Source organism: Antedon bifida, chromosome 3, assembly GCF_963402885.1.
Source record: "Antedon bifida chromosome 3, ecAntBifi1.1, whole genome shotgun sequence".
Lineage (NCBI taxonomy): Eukaryota > Metazoa > Echinodermata > Crinoidea > Comatulida > Antedonidae > Antedon > Antedon bifida.
The window spans coordinates 4536153-4551894 of record NC_136228.1 but is presented as its reverse complement, the minus strand read 5'-3'; the positions used below and the strand labels follow the sequence as shown (position 1 = coordinate 4551894).

Sequence of the window (15742 nt, the reverse complement as noted above, 5' to 3'; positions counted from 1 at the left end):
TAAAAGCTTTATTATTGTTTTGCACGTGTCCTTTTTTTTGGTTGGTACTGTAACTAGACTAATTAATAGACTACGTCCTGTAGCTAAAATAACACATTGTTTATGTTTATTTAGGCCCGCAGATCGCATGGAGTTTAGGTAGCGGCCTAGCATAAATAAAGCTAGCTATCTAAAAAAAAAGTCTAGGCCTAGCCTACTAACGAACTAGTAGTAGTATAATAGTAGGCCTATCTAGCCTAGCTAGCTAGAGTAGCCCACTCACAACACAGGAGGCCATGTCTAGTAGTACTAGGCTAGTCAGTAGTATAGGTAGTAATAGGTTAAAAAATTACTTGTTAAACGGATCAGGTCAGGTTAAACAAATAATAGTCAATCAATTTAATAAGTTCATCTTTATGCAAATATCTATACGGTAATAATACCTTTTTAAGGCCCAGGCCAGGGTATGCAGCTTAGTTAGTTACTGGCCTACCGTAACTTTCTATATTATGATAACTTAAACACTAATTTTTTTTCTTTTAAGGTAAAGGAACAAATAAAATGAATGAAGATCTATTAGACAAGAATGATTTGACTGAATTAGTACTATTGGCAAAAAGAAAAATAAAAGAAAACACAGTTGGAAAACTCGAAGATGTGTCTTCAAAGAGATTGGAAACTGAGAGTGATGTTGAGCATGGGGAAGACACAAAGTGCAATTTTTTTATTGATACCACATCTCAACTTCCTACTGATATGTCGTGCCTAACTACCTCGGAAACTGGATGTGACGAGATTGAGGAGACAACTGAAGATAAATCACCTAGTTTAAAATTTAGCGAATCTGCAGAACAGTAAGCGAACACAATAAATGGAAATTAAAATTTCCCATTTGCTGTATTGATAACTCGCTATATCCACTAAAGCTGTCTACACTATCACACTTTATGTGACCAAAGAATGTGATATGATATGTGGACATGATGATGTCATACCACTACCATATTTAGGCATATCACTACCATATTTGGGTACATCACACTGTGTAGACAGAGCTTAAAAAATGTTTTAAACTAATTTTGCATTTCCAGTATTCTTTGAATTAATAACCTGCTTATATCCAATATTAAAAACTTGTTAAATAATTTCCAAAATTTAAGCTGCATTTATACTGACCCAAATTCAATCTAGTGACTGGAGAAAACTCTGGGTTTAGTTTTTCGATTACACACATATGTTTTGTATGGAATCCGGAATAAGATAGTGTAAACAAATCTATTTTAAAACTTTAGACACATCAGAATTATGTAATGTATAAACCTCAAACTACTTTGACAAAAAAGTGTGATGTGCCCATGATGATAATGGTAATCATCGTGTCCATATATGGGCATGTCACATTTTGTTGTCACATAAAGTATTTGTAATGTTATAATGAGACATATGGTGCAATTGTTTTACATAGGATTGAATTGGCATCAAAGCTAGATTCTGGTATTTGCATTGATAATTTGTATGTGGCATTTCCAGACAGTAACACAGTTGTTAAAAAACGATCACAAAGTCATGAAAAGGTAAGTAGGGGCATGAATTCAACTATTGTACAAAGTAGTGGAGCAAACAGCACGTCAGGCATCTGTATGCTGACAAATTTATGCACTGTTTAATGCATTGTCTTGTTTAACTCATTGACTTTCAAACAATAGGCTATTTTTTCGCTTTAAAATTAGTTTTATCTGGTAAAAAATTGTTTTAATCCAATAAAAATTGACCTTAAAATGTCAAATTGAACAATAAATGTTTTGCCATTATTTTTTAATGTATTATTTTAATTGCACATTACTTTTTCTACAATAGGTTTTAGAAAAGAGTGTGATTACGCCTGATTTTGAAAAACGTCACTCAATACCATCTTACCAAGAATCAAAGAGACAAATGAAAAAACAACGAAAAGTAAGATATAATGTATTACATAATGTGCATAATATATAATATACCACAATGTTAGAAACATACATTCTGGTAAATATGCGACCAATGGTACTAATTATGCTGCTAAACTTGGAAACTGCCATATTGACCAGAAGAGCTTATCATTACTGTGGTTTTCAATGTTTTGTTATTTTTGCCTGGGCAGTGGGTAGGCATATGGTTATAAATCCATACCCTCTACATTCAGCTACAGTATATACTGTACCAATGTAGTACTGTATGTGGTTTTGTATAGCACTCGTTAATTTAAATGGTACTATTTGCATACCATTGTGCACCATGTCCCACATGCATGGACTCTTTATGTGAAAGATAGCCGAACTACTTATATATAACTTAACCCTCTAAATAATCTCTCTCACTAAAGTAAAAAGAAGTTGCTCATGGGATTCGAACCCCATACAACAACATACAAAGTTCATGAATAGTCTAATTTATTTGCGAATTGTAGTTATCAATTCTTACACCACATCTTATGGATATTCATGTTTATTTTGTGACGTTTCATAAGGGTCTCCAACTTTTGTACGAAAAAAAATATTGCATCCCTCATAACTGATTCAAGCTATATTGTGCCATTTCTGTGGTTCATATTTATTTCAAAACCTGAGCTTCACTGACAAGATTGAAACAGTACTGTCTGCAGATAATTGGATTTATATAACACCTAAATAAATTCCTGTCATTTGATTGGACGATTGTGGGTCACATGGCGTGCAATAGTACGCACTATTAAACGATCGTTTAATAGTACTTTTTTAAACATTTTGTGTACGAAAAAAAAAACGTTTCGTGGATGAAAAAAAATTTAGAATACAAAAATTACATTGAAATACAACAGCGCCACCTGTCGTCCTGCCTCTGTTTGTAAACACCACCGCGAGATATGCAACAGCAGCAGATTTTTGTGTACGATTTGGAGATATAAATATGTACTAATTTCATTCAAAAAGGCATTTAAATTAGCTTTAGATCGTTTTTAGGATTTTGATTAATTAATGGGGACATCCCTACAAGACATGGAATCGTTGGAAAAACCATAATTAGCCAAGATAAGTTCCAATTGTCCGTCAAAGTTTTGCCTTTCAGCCAATCTAGTACTACTACTAGGTCTAGCCTAGCTAGGCCTGTTAGTATTAGGCTAGGCCTGCCTAGGCGTTTTAGCCTTGCTAGGCATAGGATTGTTTGGTCGTTTGTTGACATAATTAACACTAAAGTAGGTGTGTTTATAAAATCCATAACATTTAATATTATAATATTAAAAACCAAATGTTACTGTTTTAATCAATCTGAAATGTAGGCCGCTTGGCTAGGGCTAGGCTACCTTATATTTGATTCAAATGACAGGAATCTATTTAGATGTTATATAAAACAAATAATGAATGCTTAATATTCGTGTAATGGTACAAATAATGGCATTTGGTGAATGATGAAAGGTTATATCAACTCGGCGTTGCCTCGTTGATATAACCTTTCATCATTCACCTCATGCCATTATTTGTACCATTACACTCATAAACATTCATTATTTGTATAATATATGATGTTACGTATACATAAGTAATGATGGATTTAATTTCAAAAGATTTTTAATTGGTTTTATATTTTTTATAGAAAGAAAAGGATTCTAGCACAGGTAGTGGATGGTACGACATGAAAGCAGCCGAAATGACAGACGAACTAAGAAGGGATTTGAAACTTATTCAAATGAGATCAATTCTAGATCCAAAACGTTTCTACAAAAACAATGATATGAAAACTATTCCTAAATTTGTTCAGGTATAATTCAAACTACTGTACTGTACTATTGTGATTTTAGAACTTGTCCTTTTACCAAGAGGTTGTAGGTTCGAATCGTGCCTGATGAATTTTATGGGCCATGTCTGTTTAGATCTGTGCTCCACTTAACTGTTCTATAGAATTTACCTATTTTTTATTATTATGTTTTTATTTAACTTTTGTCCCCACAGACCTGTACAAACAACACTGTCTTTGTAGTTTTTTTTTTAATTTGAACATTGTTATTTTCAGATTGGGAAAGTTGTTGATAGTCATATAGATTTCTATAATAGTCGTGTTCCAAAGAAACAACGAAAAAGCACAATAGTTGATGAGCTACTTGCCGATGATGATTTAAGAAAGTAAGATTTTTCTAGCCCTATTCTATTTCGAAATTATTATTATTGTGCTTTTTTTTATTTACGGATCTGTAAATTTTATGAACGTTTTTTTTCTCTTTACAGAAAAAACAAGAGAAAATATCTTGATCTACAACAGAAAAGTATGCATAAATTTTCCAAAGAAAGGAAGCGAAAAAAGAAAGGAAAATAAAAAGTTTAGGTATATTTGCTTGTAGAACTATATTGTGCATTCTCTGTGTTTTGCACGTGTTATGTTCAAAATTGGATGGAAAAAGATTGATAACAACTGATAATAAATGAATGAAATTATAATGAATAATACTACATCAAAATTATTTATTGAGCTGATGTCATAATGAATAATACTACATCAACATTATTTATTTATTCTTTAGTTATCTAAAGAGCTGATGTTATTGTTAATGTTATTTAATTTCAGACCAAGTTCACTTGTTACTCAACTATTACCGTTAGTTTTTAATCACAAGTCAGCACATCTGACGTCAAATATTTGACATCATCGACCAGGTTACTCAGTGATGCATCTGAAACGTAAATAGTTCATCATGTTTCTGCCTCATCTATCAACAATCTTTCATGATATCACGCATACAAATATAATTTTTATTGGTAGATCACATGACCATCCATGTAATTTTACGTTTTATAATTATTAGGTTGATTCTTATTTGAAAAAAATTAAATATGCCATTTTAATGTCATATAGTAGTTTTATTTTGTGAACATTTTTTTTATCCGGAAGTGATTAACTTGATTAAAACTACAAAATAACCTATTCAAAGTCTTATTAATTAATCTTCATTTTTCATGTTTTTGGGGGAACAATACATGATGTAGTGTGTTCTCTGTATATTCCACATGTATTAAGTTCTGTCTACACTATCAAATGTTATATAGCCCATATATGGACATGATCATGTCATATCACTACACTATCAGACAGAGCTTTATGTTCGATATTGAATGGAAAAAGATCAAATGTACACATAACATGTACAAGATTATGAGTGATTTAAAGCATACCTGTAACATGTTGCCCTGTATCTTGTTGTGGCTCTTCATACGCTGGTTCTGAAGGCTCTATAAAATCACCCTTTCCTCGATGATGCATTTCTTTTGTCAAACTCTCAATTAGGCCTTCTTGCCTAAGGGTTACCTTTGGCAAACAATAAATATAAATTTAATAAAAAATACTGTATTGTAGAAGCCATTTTTGAAGTTTTCTTAAATCATGCCTACTTTACCAATGATCTCCCTATAAACATGTTCAAGTAGTAGTACAATTTAAAGCCTTATCTACACTATCAAACTAGTTTGATGTGCCCAAATATGGTAGTGATATGCTTAAACATAGCAGTAATATGACATCATGTCTATATATGGGCACATTTTTTTGTCACATAAAATTTGATAATGTAGACAGAGCTTTATAGATATCATATGTACTGAATAAGATATACAGGTAGTGCCTATATGTCCGTAATTAAAGAAAAATTTGGAGAAGGTTTTTGTTCGTGTCTTTATGTGGTTTAAATGGCCATTTGGTCTCTACTCACAGCCTCTAGTTGGCTAGTATGTATTTAACTGTGGTTTTTAAAAGATGTCATTTCTAGGTGTAGTTTTTGAACTTGTCTTCAGCAAGTTAAACAAACCTTTAAAATATTATTGTCTTTCTGTAAATGTTTGACTTGTTTTTGTAATTTCTCTACTTCCTTCTTGTAGAAAGTTTCTTGTGATTTCATTAGATCTTTAAATCTCTGTTTCTCTCGCACAGCCTTCCTTTCGCACTGTCTCATTGACACAACTGAAAGTAGGTCAGTTAAGATATAGTATTGAAATATTACATGTTGCAGTGTGTAGGGTTTTTTTAGTAGAGTACAACGCAACTCTACAGCTCACTATGTCGGTCGGTTGGTCAGTCAGTAAACACTAACTTGAGCACGCGACTGTAGCCATGTATATGGCCTTGTTTTGTTGAGGGTCAGTGGCCGTATTACCTATAAAACTTAAAGCTTGGTTCCCACTAGGACGTAACGCAAGGACATAAATGCAACGCAAGCGTGTTGATCAATAACAATCAAATAATTCATCACTTGTGATTGTTCAACTAACTTGCGTTGCGTTACGTCTTTGTGTTGCTTCTCTAGTGGGAACCAGGCATAATTGATTTCCCTTAAATTATATTCCTAAGATAGGAGATTTTTTTTTGATTTTTTAAGGATAAGTGTTTCCCTAAGTGTGAATACGGTATTTGGTATTTTATAAAAAGTTCTAGGGGCGGTACACAAGACTTACCTGCTTTTGTGTGTTCCCGTCTAGCAGTGTTCAAGTGACCTTCCATTGTTGCTAATTGATTACTGTACTCTGTATCTAGTGCTTGCTGCCTTTCATCAGATACTACAGAAAAAAAATAGATGCGACAAGAATGAACTTTAAACTCTGAGGGTTCGAGGTTCACTTGCTCCATGGTTCTGGTGGTAGAACGCGTCTTCTCGGATAAGGACTATAAACCGTAGGTCTAGTGTACACATCTAGATCATGTGTACTTCGAAGAACCTAATACATCTCTTGAAACGAGTAGGGAGCTATTAATATTCAGTATATCAACAGGAAGTTAAGAAATTGTTTTGTGTTTTGTGCATGTTGATTTATATAATATGATGGGTTGATAGAAGTGCCATGGACACACTACTGTAAATATTTATATTTGCGCTGCGAGACTCATAATCGGAACATAGGAAAATAATATCTTTTTGTAATGGAACATAACATGTTCATTTTGTGAACATCTTAACAAACCTTTTTTATTCTTGCATCTTTCTTTGATTAACTCTTCCTTCAGATCTGCAATTTCTTTGCTCGTTTCTTGGAACTGAATTTCTAGCTCTAAAAACTTTTCATTTGATTTGTCGATGTTCTAATTTTCAAAAATAAAAACAATACTAATATAATAATATATTGACAAGACACTGTAAGTTGTTTTCTAATGGACATAGATCCATAATAAATTTGTCAGATCCCAAACTGTGTTTTTGACAAAAATTTACCTTTGATTTTTCTTCAAGCAAATCTTGCAATGTTTTTATTGTTTCTTCTTTGGCTTTTAAGTCTTCCTCTTTTGTTAATTTCAAATCTTGTATCTGTTGTAGGGCAGTTTGAGCGTCTTCTTTGAGACGAGACGCCAGCAAATCACGTTCCTCCATTGTCTGTTTTAGTTCCTCTTTTAAAGCAAGCTCACTGTAATAAAAAAAAAAAGAACATATTATTGTATAATGTAATGTATGCTGTATTATTTTATCTTAAACCACATTTACTAGGTTGAGTTATTCTTGCTAATCAAGCAAAACAAGTATTCTGTGGGTGGCTAATATTTTTGTGTTGGGCTACTCATTGTGACTGTTGGTCCTGAAAGTTTATAGAGCATTTATTTTTCATTCATTCATATCATTTATTTTCCATGATATACAAAATAAAACAAGTTGATCAAAACTTTGAGAATAAAATGAAATACTGTAGTATGAAATTGGAAGATGTCTTTATAGGACAAGATTTCACTTAAGCTAAGGCCACCAGAGAAACACAAGGCATTTGACTATTATTGGCTATTAATACAAAATACAAAGTAAAAAAAGAAAATTAAAGATAAATGACAGGATGTCAATGATTGTGTAAACAATCAAGGTTTATAACATTGGAAATGGAAAGTAACACAAAAAAAAACTGACAGAATGCAAGCAATCAATCAATAGAGCATTAAGAGATCAGTAACCATAAACCGACACCAGAGTAGGTTATGTCGAAATCTAAGCTAATGCTAACGGCCGTGGTGCCCATCTCCATTTCATTAGCGTTTGGGCCAGACTCCACTAATTGTGTATATTTGTCGGGGCCACAGTGCTCCAGAGTAGCTTTGTAGATTATGTTTAAAACTAGAAATTTAAATGAAATGGTTTTAAAGAATACCATAATTTGTGGCCTGTATATAAAATATGATGTTGACAAAGAAAGCCTACCAATTAGTTGGAACTTCTGCCATATCGCCCAAAGGTGCAGTAGAAGCTGAGGCTTTGCCGTCAACCTTTAATCTCCACATGGCATCTTTTCTTTGGAAGAGACCTAGAATAAAAACATAGTAATACTGATTTTTGTAAATTCTCATTTTTACATACAATAGAACTGATCCTTTGGGACACCACTAATGCTTGGTTCGCACTAGAAACGCAAGGTAAGGATGTAACGCAACGCAAGTGATTTGACCAATCACTGGTGATGGATTATTCAAACTGTCGCTTGGTCAACTCGCTTGCATTGTGCTAATACGTCGCTGCGTTGCATCTTAGTGGCAACCAAGCTTAAGTGGACATTTTTCCATGAAACAAGCAACAATATATCAATATACTGTACAGTAATATTTTTGATTATGTCAATTATTGTATATACGATTTATATTTTTGTACAGCGCTTTGGTTTCTATTATTATTAAAATAATAATTCTATAACTATAATAATAATAATATTATGTTCTAAATCCTCAGAGGATATTTCTATTAACGGGACACTTTTGTTATGTCTCAAAGACTACTGTATATTAATGTCTACATTATCACTGTTTTGTTTAATTTAAATTTATTTATATATTGATTACAATTTGTACCTTTTAACATCTCTATTCTGCTGACAGCATAGCTAATCCTATGGTCATAGTTTGAGAGTTTATTCAAAGCACTTTGCATTGAATCTTCAACAGTATTCCCATTGCAGACATGACTGTATGTTGAATAATAATCAATTATATTAGTATCATAATCATTATCACTTAATCATTACCACACATCATACTTGTATGATAACCACAGTACCAGAACACATCATTTTAATCATTGTCAATCACACATAATCAGTATTTCATATCATAACCACATCTGACCAAGCCGTTTCTGGAAGCCCTCCCATTGCATCTACTCTTACGTTATTTTCATTTCTGTGATATATATTTATTTTTTTGTTTATTTTTGTCTGTTTTGTTATGGCGTTCCTGATACAAGCATTTGCTTTCTAGGTGACGCTACCATTTTTTTTGGAAATAAATGTTTCATGATCAATCGATCATAATCATCACATCATAATCACACATTATTATCCTAAAAAGACATTATCAAATCACAATAGAATAATAGCATACCTGTCAACTAAAGATAAAATGTGTTGATTCGCTCGCACAGACTCTTCTAAACGTTGATCCAGTACAACAGCGACCTCTTGTGATGAGATCAACTCTTCTTCGAGATCCTGTGGAAAAATATTTAAGAAATTCAAATTAAATTTTCATTCATCTTATACCTTTCTAAACATACAGTAGAACCAAGACATTCTAAAGAGAGACTAAGTTCGCCTTGCCAAGATAGGAACTTCTAAAAGTCCTTTGATCGTATGTCTGGCTGCGACAAATACCAACAGTACTATAATAATAATAATAATAATAAGCTTTATTTAATCACGGATACTTAACTCAACTGAAAGTTGCTTTTCAGTAAGAAAGTGCTCAAAGGAAAACACCAATAAAAATAAAAAGACCTTAATTACTATGTACATGTTCTCTGTGTTGCAGCCACAGATAAACCCTTTGAGCTCAGCCTCCTTTTGTTAGATTGTGCTATGGTAGAACTCATCATTGGAGGACCCCTTATTCAGAGGGCACCCCTTATGCAGAGGAAGCAACAATGTTAAACATTACAGTCAACACATTCAGTGAACACCTTTATTATGTGGACACTTTGTTGGGTTTCGAAAATGTCATTTTTGTAATTGTTACCTTATTTCTATTAAGTTGTATTTGCAACTCTGCCTGGCTGTCACTGATCTTGTGTTTGACAATTTCCATTTCATTGTTTAGACTATGAAGCTTTGCCTGCATATCGTCAACCTTAAAAAAAAATGCAAACTAAATTACTGTTAAACAAATGCTGAATGTGGTAAGTCAAAAACCACAGACAGATTTAATCATGTACATAACAAAAGTTCCAAAGTTGAATTGGATGCTTGGTTACAATATGAAATAATACCCTCTCCTATCTTAAGCTCTGTCCACACTATCGAACTATGTGAGTGTGATGTGCCCAAATATGGTAGTTATATGCTTAAAGTTAAACATGGTAATGAAATGACATCATCATCATCAGTTTGATAGTGTAGACAGAGCTTTATACAAATGACCAAATAAGAAAATATAAACTTTAACATTCAACCATAACCATTTTAAATACAAAATCATACAGTACATTCCTTTACCATTATTTTGTGGTTGTGATCATTCCTCTTCATTACCAAGTCTTGTGACTTTCTCTGTACCATTAGTTTGAAGACATTCTCTCGCCATTTTGTCAAAATATTCTCCATTTTTGTGCAAGTTTCATCAGACTCCTGTAAAGTATAGTAACAGCGTGTTTATTACCTGGCAAAATTCTAGTTTGCTTTGTTTATTTTTTACCAAGATAGCATCTACAATTTTCAAGTTATCATTCTGAAAATTGCAGTGTACATAGGTATATTCTTACAGAATATGCCTATTGATTTTCATGAAAATTGATATTATAGTATTGGTCACATCACAAAAGCTTATTATATTACAATCTGACTTTCCTGTATCTTCCATATTAGATATAATAGCATGCCCTCTATATTCTTTTAACATTAATACAAGTATTGAGCCCTCGCTCTCCGAATATAGTTTTCCCTGATATATTATGCCAAGTACTTCACTCAGTTTCAGAGTGCATTTTTAAATCTCAGTACTTAAAACTTATACTATAGAAAGGTTATTTGCTAAAATCAGAATATAATTTCAACTATTGTGAAAAAAAATACCGGTTTACAAGTATTTGAACAAGCATACCTTAGAAAGTTCAACGTCCTGGATAGCTTGAATTTCAGTGGCTGATGTCAGTCTTAGGTTGGTTAATTCTAAGCTGGTTTTTAGACTTGAGAGTTCCTTTTCAAGGCTCTAAAATTACACCAAAAAAAAAATATAATATAATAAAATAACAGTTTAAATATGGTAGTGATCATGTCCATACTTGGGCACATCACACTTTTTTGTCACATAAAATTTGATAGTTTGACAGAGCTTTAGGGATTACAGATAACGTGTAGGTGGCAGAGAATAGAGAAAGTGAGGAAAAAAGCAGCGCACTTGAAGGGAAGATTTAGTACCTTGATCTGTTGGTTGTATCGTTGCTTCTCTATTTGCCAGGTAGCTGTCGTCTTGTTTGACGTAAATGAATCATTCATGTAAGTCTGTAATCTTTTAACTTGTTCCTTTAATTCGGCCGATTGATTTTCACTTTCTCTAGAAGGGAATAAACATTAGGTTAAAAAGTTTAGTCAAGACTTGAAACACTAAATAAAGAAAGTAAAATTGCAGTAAAACATATTGCCTTCACATTTAAAGTTTGAGTAACATTGAATGTTACTAAAGGTCTGTCTACACTATCAAACTAGTTTGAGAAAAAAAGTGTGATGTACCCAAATATGGTAGTGATATGCTTAAATATGGTAGTGATATGACATCATCATGTCCATATATGGCCACATCAAATTGTTATGTCACATAAAGTTTGATAGTGTAGACAGAGCTTTAGGCTTAATATAATAATAATGTATCTTTTACAGGCAGAGGAATAAAATGAGTAGAAAATATTAGCGCATGTGAACTTCACAAAGTAGTTTAAGCAAATCTACTACTGAATCTATGAATAGAATTGAATTCAAATGCATAAAAATAGATTCATACAGAAAAGATAAAAATGCTATTAAGCCTGATAAAATAACATTTTTTGTCTCACCTAAGTTGTTCCTTATATTGAGATTCTGTTGATTCTAGTAACTTTTCTAAATCTGATTTTTGATGACTCATGTGTTTCAAAGTGGCATGGCTTTTTTCTAATTCAATAGACTGTGTTTTAATTGTTTCTTCAAGTTGATTCTGTTTCTGAATGCTCATTTTTCTTAGGTGTTCAATCTATTAGAGTAAATGTAAAGTTATGTCTAAAAGTGTGATGTGTCCAAATATGGCAGTGATATGCCCAAGTATAGTAGTGATATGACATCATCATGTTCATATATGGGCACATCACAATGTTTTATCACATAAAGTTTCATAGTGTAGACAGAGCTTTATGTCTACACTATCAAACTAGTTTGACAAAAAAAGTGTGATGTGTCTAAATATGGTAGTGATATGACCAAATATAGTGTATAGTGTATATATGGACATCATCATGTCCATATTAATTATGGGCAAATCACATTTTTTGTTCACATAAAGTGTGATAGTGTAGACAGAGTTTAACAAATTGTTATCATACCATGGTACGAATGTATGAGGTAAAATATTTTATAACTTTGGTGAGGCTGGGGGTATATAGTCAAAATGACCCGAATTTTACTAGGGAGGTTTTAAACTATTTTAATCTTCCTCGAGAGTGGGTTGGTGATTCAGAGGAGTATTGAAGTATTAAAATTGTACTGGGAATGTAATAAACTGCATTTGAAAATCATCAGAGGGTTTATGGTTGTACTGGGAAGGTTTTAAACTATACATACAAAAATCAATGAGTGCAGAATGTGTGCTGGGGGTATTAGGGAGTTACTGGGGGAGGGGTTTATGTATATCAAAATGATTGGAATTATACTGAGAACATTTAAAACTACATTTCAACTGTACCTCTTTAACATGACCTTCGACATTCTGTTTAAGCCTAGCTTCCCGTTGCCTAGCAACCGTGATATTCTCTCTCTCATTCTCTTGCACACAAGTTTTCAATTCTTGTATCTGTTGTTGGTATTGTCCCGTAAGGGTCTGTATCTCGGCCTTTAGTTGTCCGATTTCAGTTGCTTGTTTTGTAATTATCTCGGAGGTGTGCTGCATTGGAAATACATTGGTGTGGTGGTAGGGGTCGGGCCTAGGCTCCAAAAAAATTGGTGGTCTCAGCTCTGAAGGTGTTCTGTATCTTTCTTTCTGAAAGCATAAATAAAAATAAATTCTAGTAGATTTATGCACACCCATTTTTTCACTCAAAATGAACCTTTAGTTTTTTCAAGAATGCTGCTCCCCTAAATCTATTTCATACCAGATGGGCCAATTAATGCGAAATTATCTTAATATGAAGATTTGAAAACTACCTGTAATTTATGTGCACCTTCATCTTCCTCAACCTTAGAACTACAAAAGATAAAACAAACAAAAGTATTTAAGAATTATGAGTGGAGTTGTACCTTGGTAGTTTAGATGCTCGGCTACCATTCCCAGGCCCTTGGGTTCAAATCCTGTCAGATGCCAGGATTTTTTTTCTCATGATAGAACAACTCCACTCACAAAGACTTGTAATAAGACTTTGTTTGTGTTGAGTATCTTGTGTATATTTTTGTCTTTGTGATTATTTAAGGGGGAAGCCGCTTTATTAACTACTAGCCTTAACGTCTATGTGGCTACCTGGCCTCTCCAGGAGACTTATCTCTAAACTGTCATAAACAAAATAAAATATTTAGGAACAGCAGGTACTAGTACATATGTAGCAGTAATGATCAATCAACTTTAAAAGTAAAGATATAAGAACAACCTTTATAATTGCCCACATAATTGCATCAGTGAAATAAAGCATAGACCACCAAAATAAGAATCTTGCAATGTAAAAATGTTAACTTGTTAAATGCTTGTCACCTACCGTAGTTTTACGTTTTCTTTGTTTAGTTCAATGATTGCTTTAGTTGCTTCAGATAGCTCTTTCAAGTGAGACAGTTGTGGGATGGTCATCATGTGAGGGTCACTTGTTGTTTCAGTTTGACCTTTCACCTCTTCATCCTGTATGCTATGTTGATTTACACTAACTGCTGCATCTTTTGTTTCTCGTGATACAGGTGGTATGTTTGGGCACACATTCTGAGCAGCCTTCTGCTTTGACTTTTGAAATAATGATGGAGGGATTAGCTCAGGTCCTTTAATTTTATCTATCCAAGTGAAAATTATTATTTTGACATTGCCGCAATGGAATTAAAAGACAATTAATTATGATGAATATTGCCATTGTTGCATGATGTCATATTCATGTTGTTTTATTGGCAACAATAATAGGCCTAAAGCATATCTTTCTTGCAACTAACTATAAAGACTAGCTAAGTATCAGTGAAGTGTGCACTATGATTATACTATCCTTTTGTAATTGCAAATCATCTCAAACTTTCAGTAGACCTAGGGCCTACTATAGTTTACTAGCCTACTAGGCCTTATCCTACTTTAACTTAGCTAGGTAGGTATCAATTATTATGGGTAGGCTAGGCCTAGTAGGTCTAGCCTACCTAATCTAGGTAGGCCTAGCTAAGTAGCTAGCTAGGGCCTAGTTTAGGCCTAGGCTAGTCTAGAGGCTAGCTAGGTCTACCTAGGCGTAGTAGCTAGCCTAGCCTAGCCTACCTAGACTCTAGGCTAGAGCTAGGCCTAGGCCTAGTTAATAAAATGATGTGAAAGGGTAGGCCTACAGGCTTTACACGCTCTATTCGGAATTAAGAAATCAAGAATACTATAATCAAATATATAAATTAAATTATTTACCACCCTGCTGTTCTTTTGTTGTAATAGGACGTGAAAAATAGGACGGAGGTTTTAAGTTACCCGCCATGTTATTTTGATGTTGTGATGATCGAGGTATATTCAGAGCGTCATTCTGGCGACTGGAGCATCCTCTATTTTTCTATTTTCTACGAAGCGCCATTTATGCCTTTATTAACTTCAATAATAGAAATTGTACTACGGTAACTGCTCAAGTGGACACAATTTGGCGCCAGTGGAGCACAGTGATATAAAATAGAAATAAAGTCATTTAAGTTTCAATATCTTTTCGTATGTTACACTGTGCTCAAGTGGACCCAATTTGGCGCCAGTGGAGCACAGTGATATAAAATAGACATAAAGTAATTTAAGTTTCAATATCTTTTCGTATGTTAATACACTGTGCTCAAGTGGACACAATTTGGCGCCAGTGGAGCACAGTGATATAAAATAGAAATAAAGTCATTTAAGTTTCAATATCTTTTCGTATGTTAATACACTGTGCTCAAGTGGACCCAATTTGGCGCCAATGGAGCACAGTGATATAAAATAGAAATAAAGTAATTTAAGTTTCAATATCTTTTCGTATGTTAAAACACTGTGCTCAAGTGGACCTAATTTGAAGTCACTTAAGTTTAAATATCTTTTCGTATGTTAATACACTGTGCTCAAGTGGACCTAATTTGAAATCACTTAAGTTTAAATATCTTTTCGTATGTTAATACACTGTGCTCAAGTGCACCTAATTTGAAGTCACTTAAGTTTAAATATCTTTTCGTATGTTAATACACTGTGCTCAAGTGGACACAATTTGGTACCAGTGGAGCACAGTGATGTAAACTAGAAATAAGTTATTGAATGTTAATATCTTTTCGTATGTTAAACTGTGCTCCAGTGGACTCAATTAAGTTTCAATATATTTTCGTATGCACTGTGCTCCAGTGGATCCAATTTGGCACCTGTGGGGGGGGGGGGGGGGGGGGGGGGAGCACAGCGAAATAGCCACATA

At 33.4% G+C, this 15742-nt stretch overlaps 2 protein-coding genes and 1 long non-coding RNA gene across 3 annotated transcripts; 2 read left to right on the top strand and 1 right to left on the bottom strand.

The window, feature by feature from the left end:
* The first annotated feature begins 4 nt into the window (after positions 1-4).
* LOC144837266 (deoxynucleotidyltransferase terminal-interacting protein 2-like) lies at positions 5-5293 on the top strand. The gene is made up of 8 exons (XM_078692317.1): positions 5-40; positions 524-833; positions 1445-1553; positions 1837-1932; positions 3586-3750; positions 4003-4112; positions 4215-4311; positions 4552-5293. Exons 2-7 carry the CDS (start codon positions 541-543, stop codon positions 4300-4302), a joined length of 861 nt encoding a protein of 286 aa, XP_078548443.1. The 5' UTR covers positions 5-40; positions 524-540; the 3' UTR covers positions 4303-4311; positions 4552-5293.
* On the top strand, positions 2619-3518 carry LOC144837269 (uncharacterized). Its single transcript, XR_013611458.1, has 2 exons — positions 2619-2742; positions 3319-3518. It is a non-coding gene; the product is annotated as an uncharacterized LOC144837269 (long non-coding RNA).
* On the bottom strand, positions 4432-14842 carry LOC144837259 (coiled-coil alpha-helical rod protein 1-like). The gene is made up of 18 exons (XM_078692302.1): positions 14737-14842; positions 13856-14138; positions 13314-13353; positions 12856-13149; positions 11975-12150; positions 11343-11478; positions 11026-11133; positions 10422-10553; positions 9946-10056; positions 9316-9422; positions 8788-8900; positions 8147-8249; positions 7181-7370; positions 6933-7050; positions 6429-6530; positions 5786-5937; positions 5157-5289; positions 4432-4657 (listed from the first exon to the last, which is right to left on the bottom strand). The coding sequence occupies exons 1-18, from the start codon at positions 14801-14803 to the stop codon at positions 4590-4592; spliced, it is 2433 nt and encodes an 810-aa protein (XP_078548428.1). The 5' UTR covers positions 14804-14842; the 3' UTR covers positions 4432-4589.
* Between the last annotated feature and the right edge of the window lie 900 nt (positions 14843-15742).

What these genes read in the sequence shown, in the direction of transcription:
- LOC144837259 (XM_078692302.1), bottom strand. Translation starts at nt 14,803, where the DNA reads ATGGCGGGTAACTTAAAACCTCCGTCCTATTTTTCACGTCCTATTACA. An exon ending in AAGGTGCACATAAATTACAG is followed by an intron (nt 13,150 to 13,313) that starts GTAGTTTTCAAA and finishes TTATGCTTTCAG; the next exon opens with AAAGAAAGATACAGAACACC. An exon ending in AGGACGTTGAACTTTCTAAG is followed by an intron (nt 10,554 to 11,025) that starts GTATGCTTGTTC and finishes TATACTTTACAG; the next exon opens with GAGTCTGATGAAACTTGCAC.
- LOC144837266 (XM_078692317.1), top strand. Translation starts at nt 541, where the DNA reads ATGAATGAAGATCTATTAGACAAGAATGATTTGACTGAATTAGTACTA. An exon ending in TTTAGCGAATCTGCAGAACA is followed by an intron (nt 834 to 1,444) that starts GTAAGCGAACAC and finishes TGTTTTACATAG; the next exon opens with GATTGAATTGGCATCAAAGC. An exon ending in GCCGATGATGATTTAAGAAA is followed by an intron (nt 4,113 to 4,214) that starts GTAAGATTTTTC and finishes TTCTCTTTACAG; the next exon opens with AAAAAACAAGAGAAAATATC.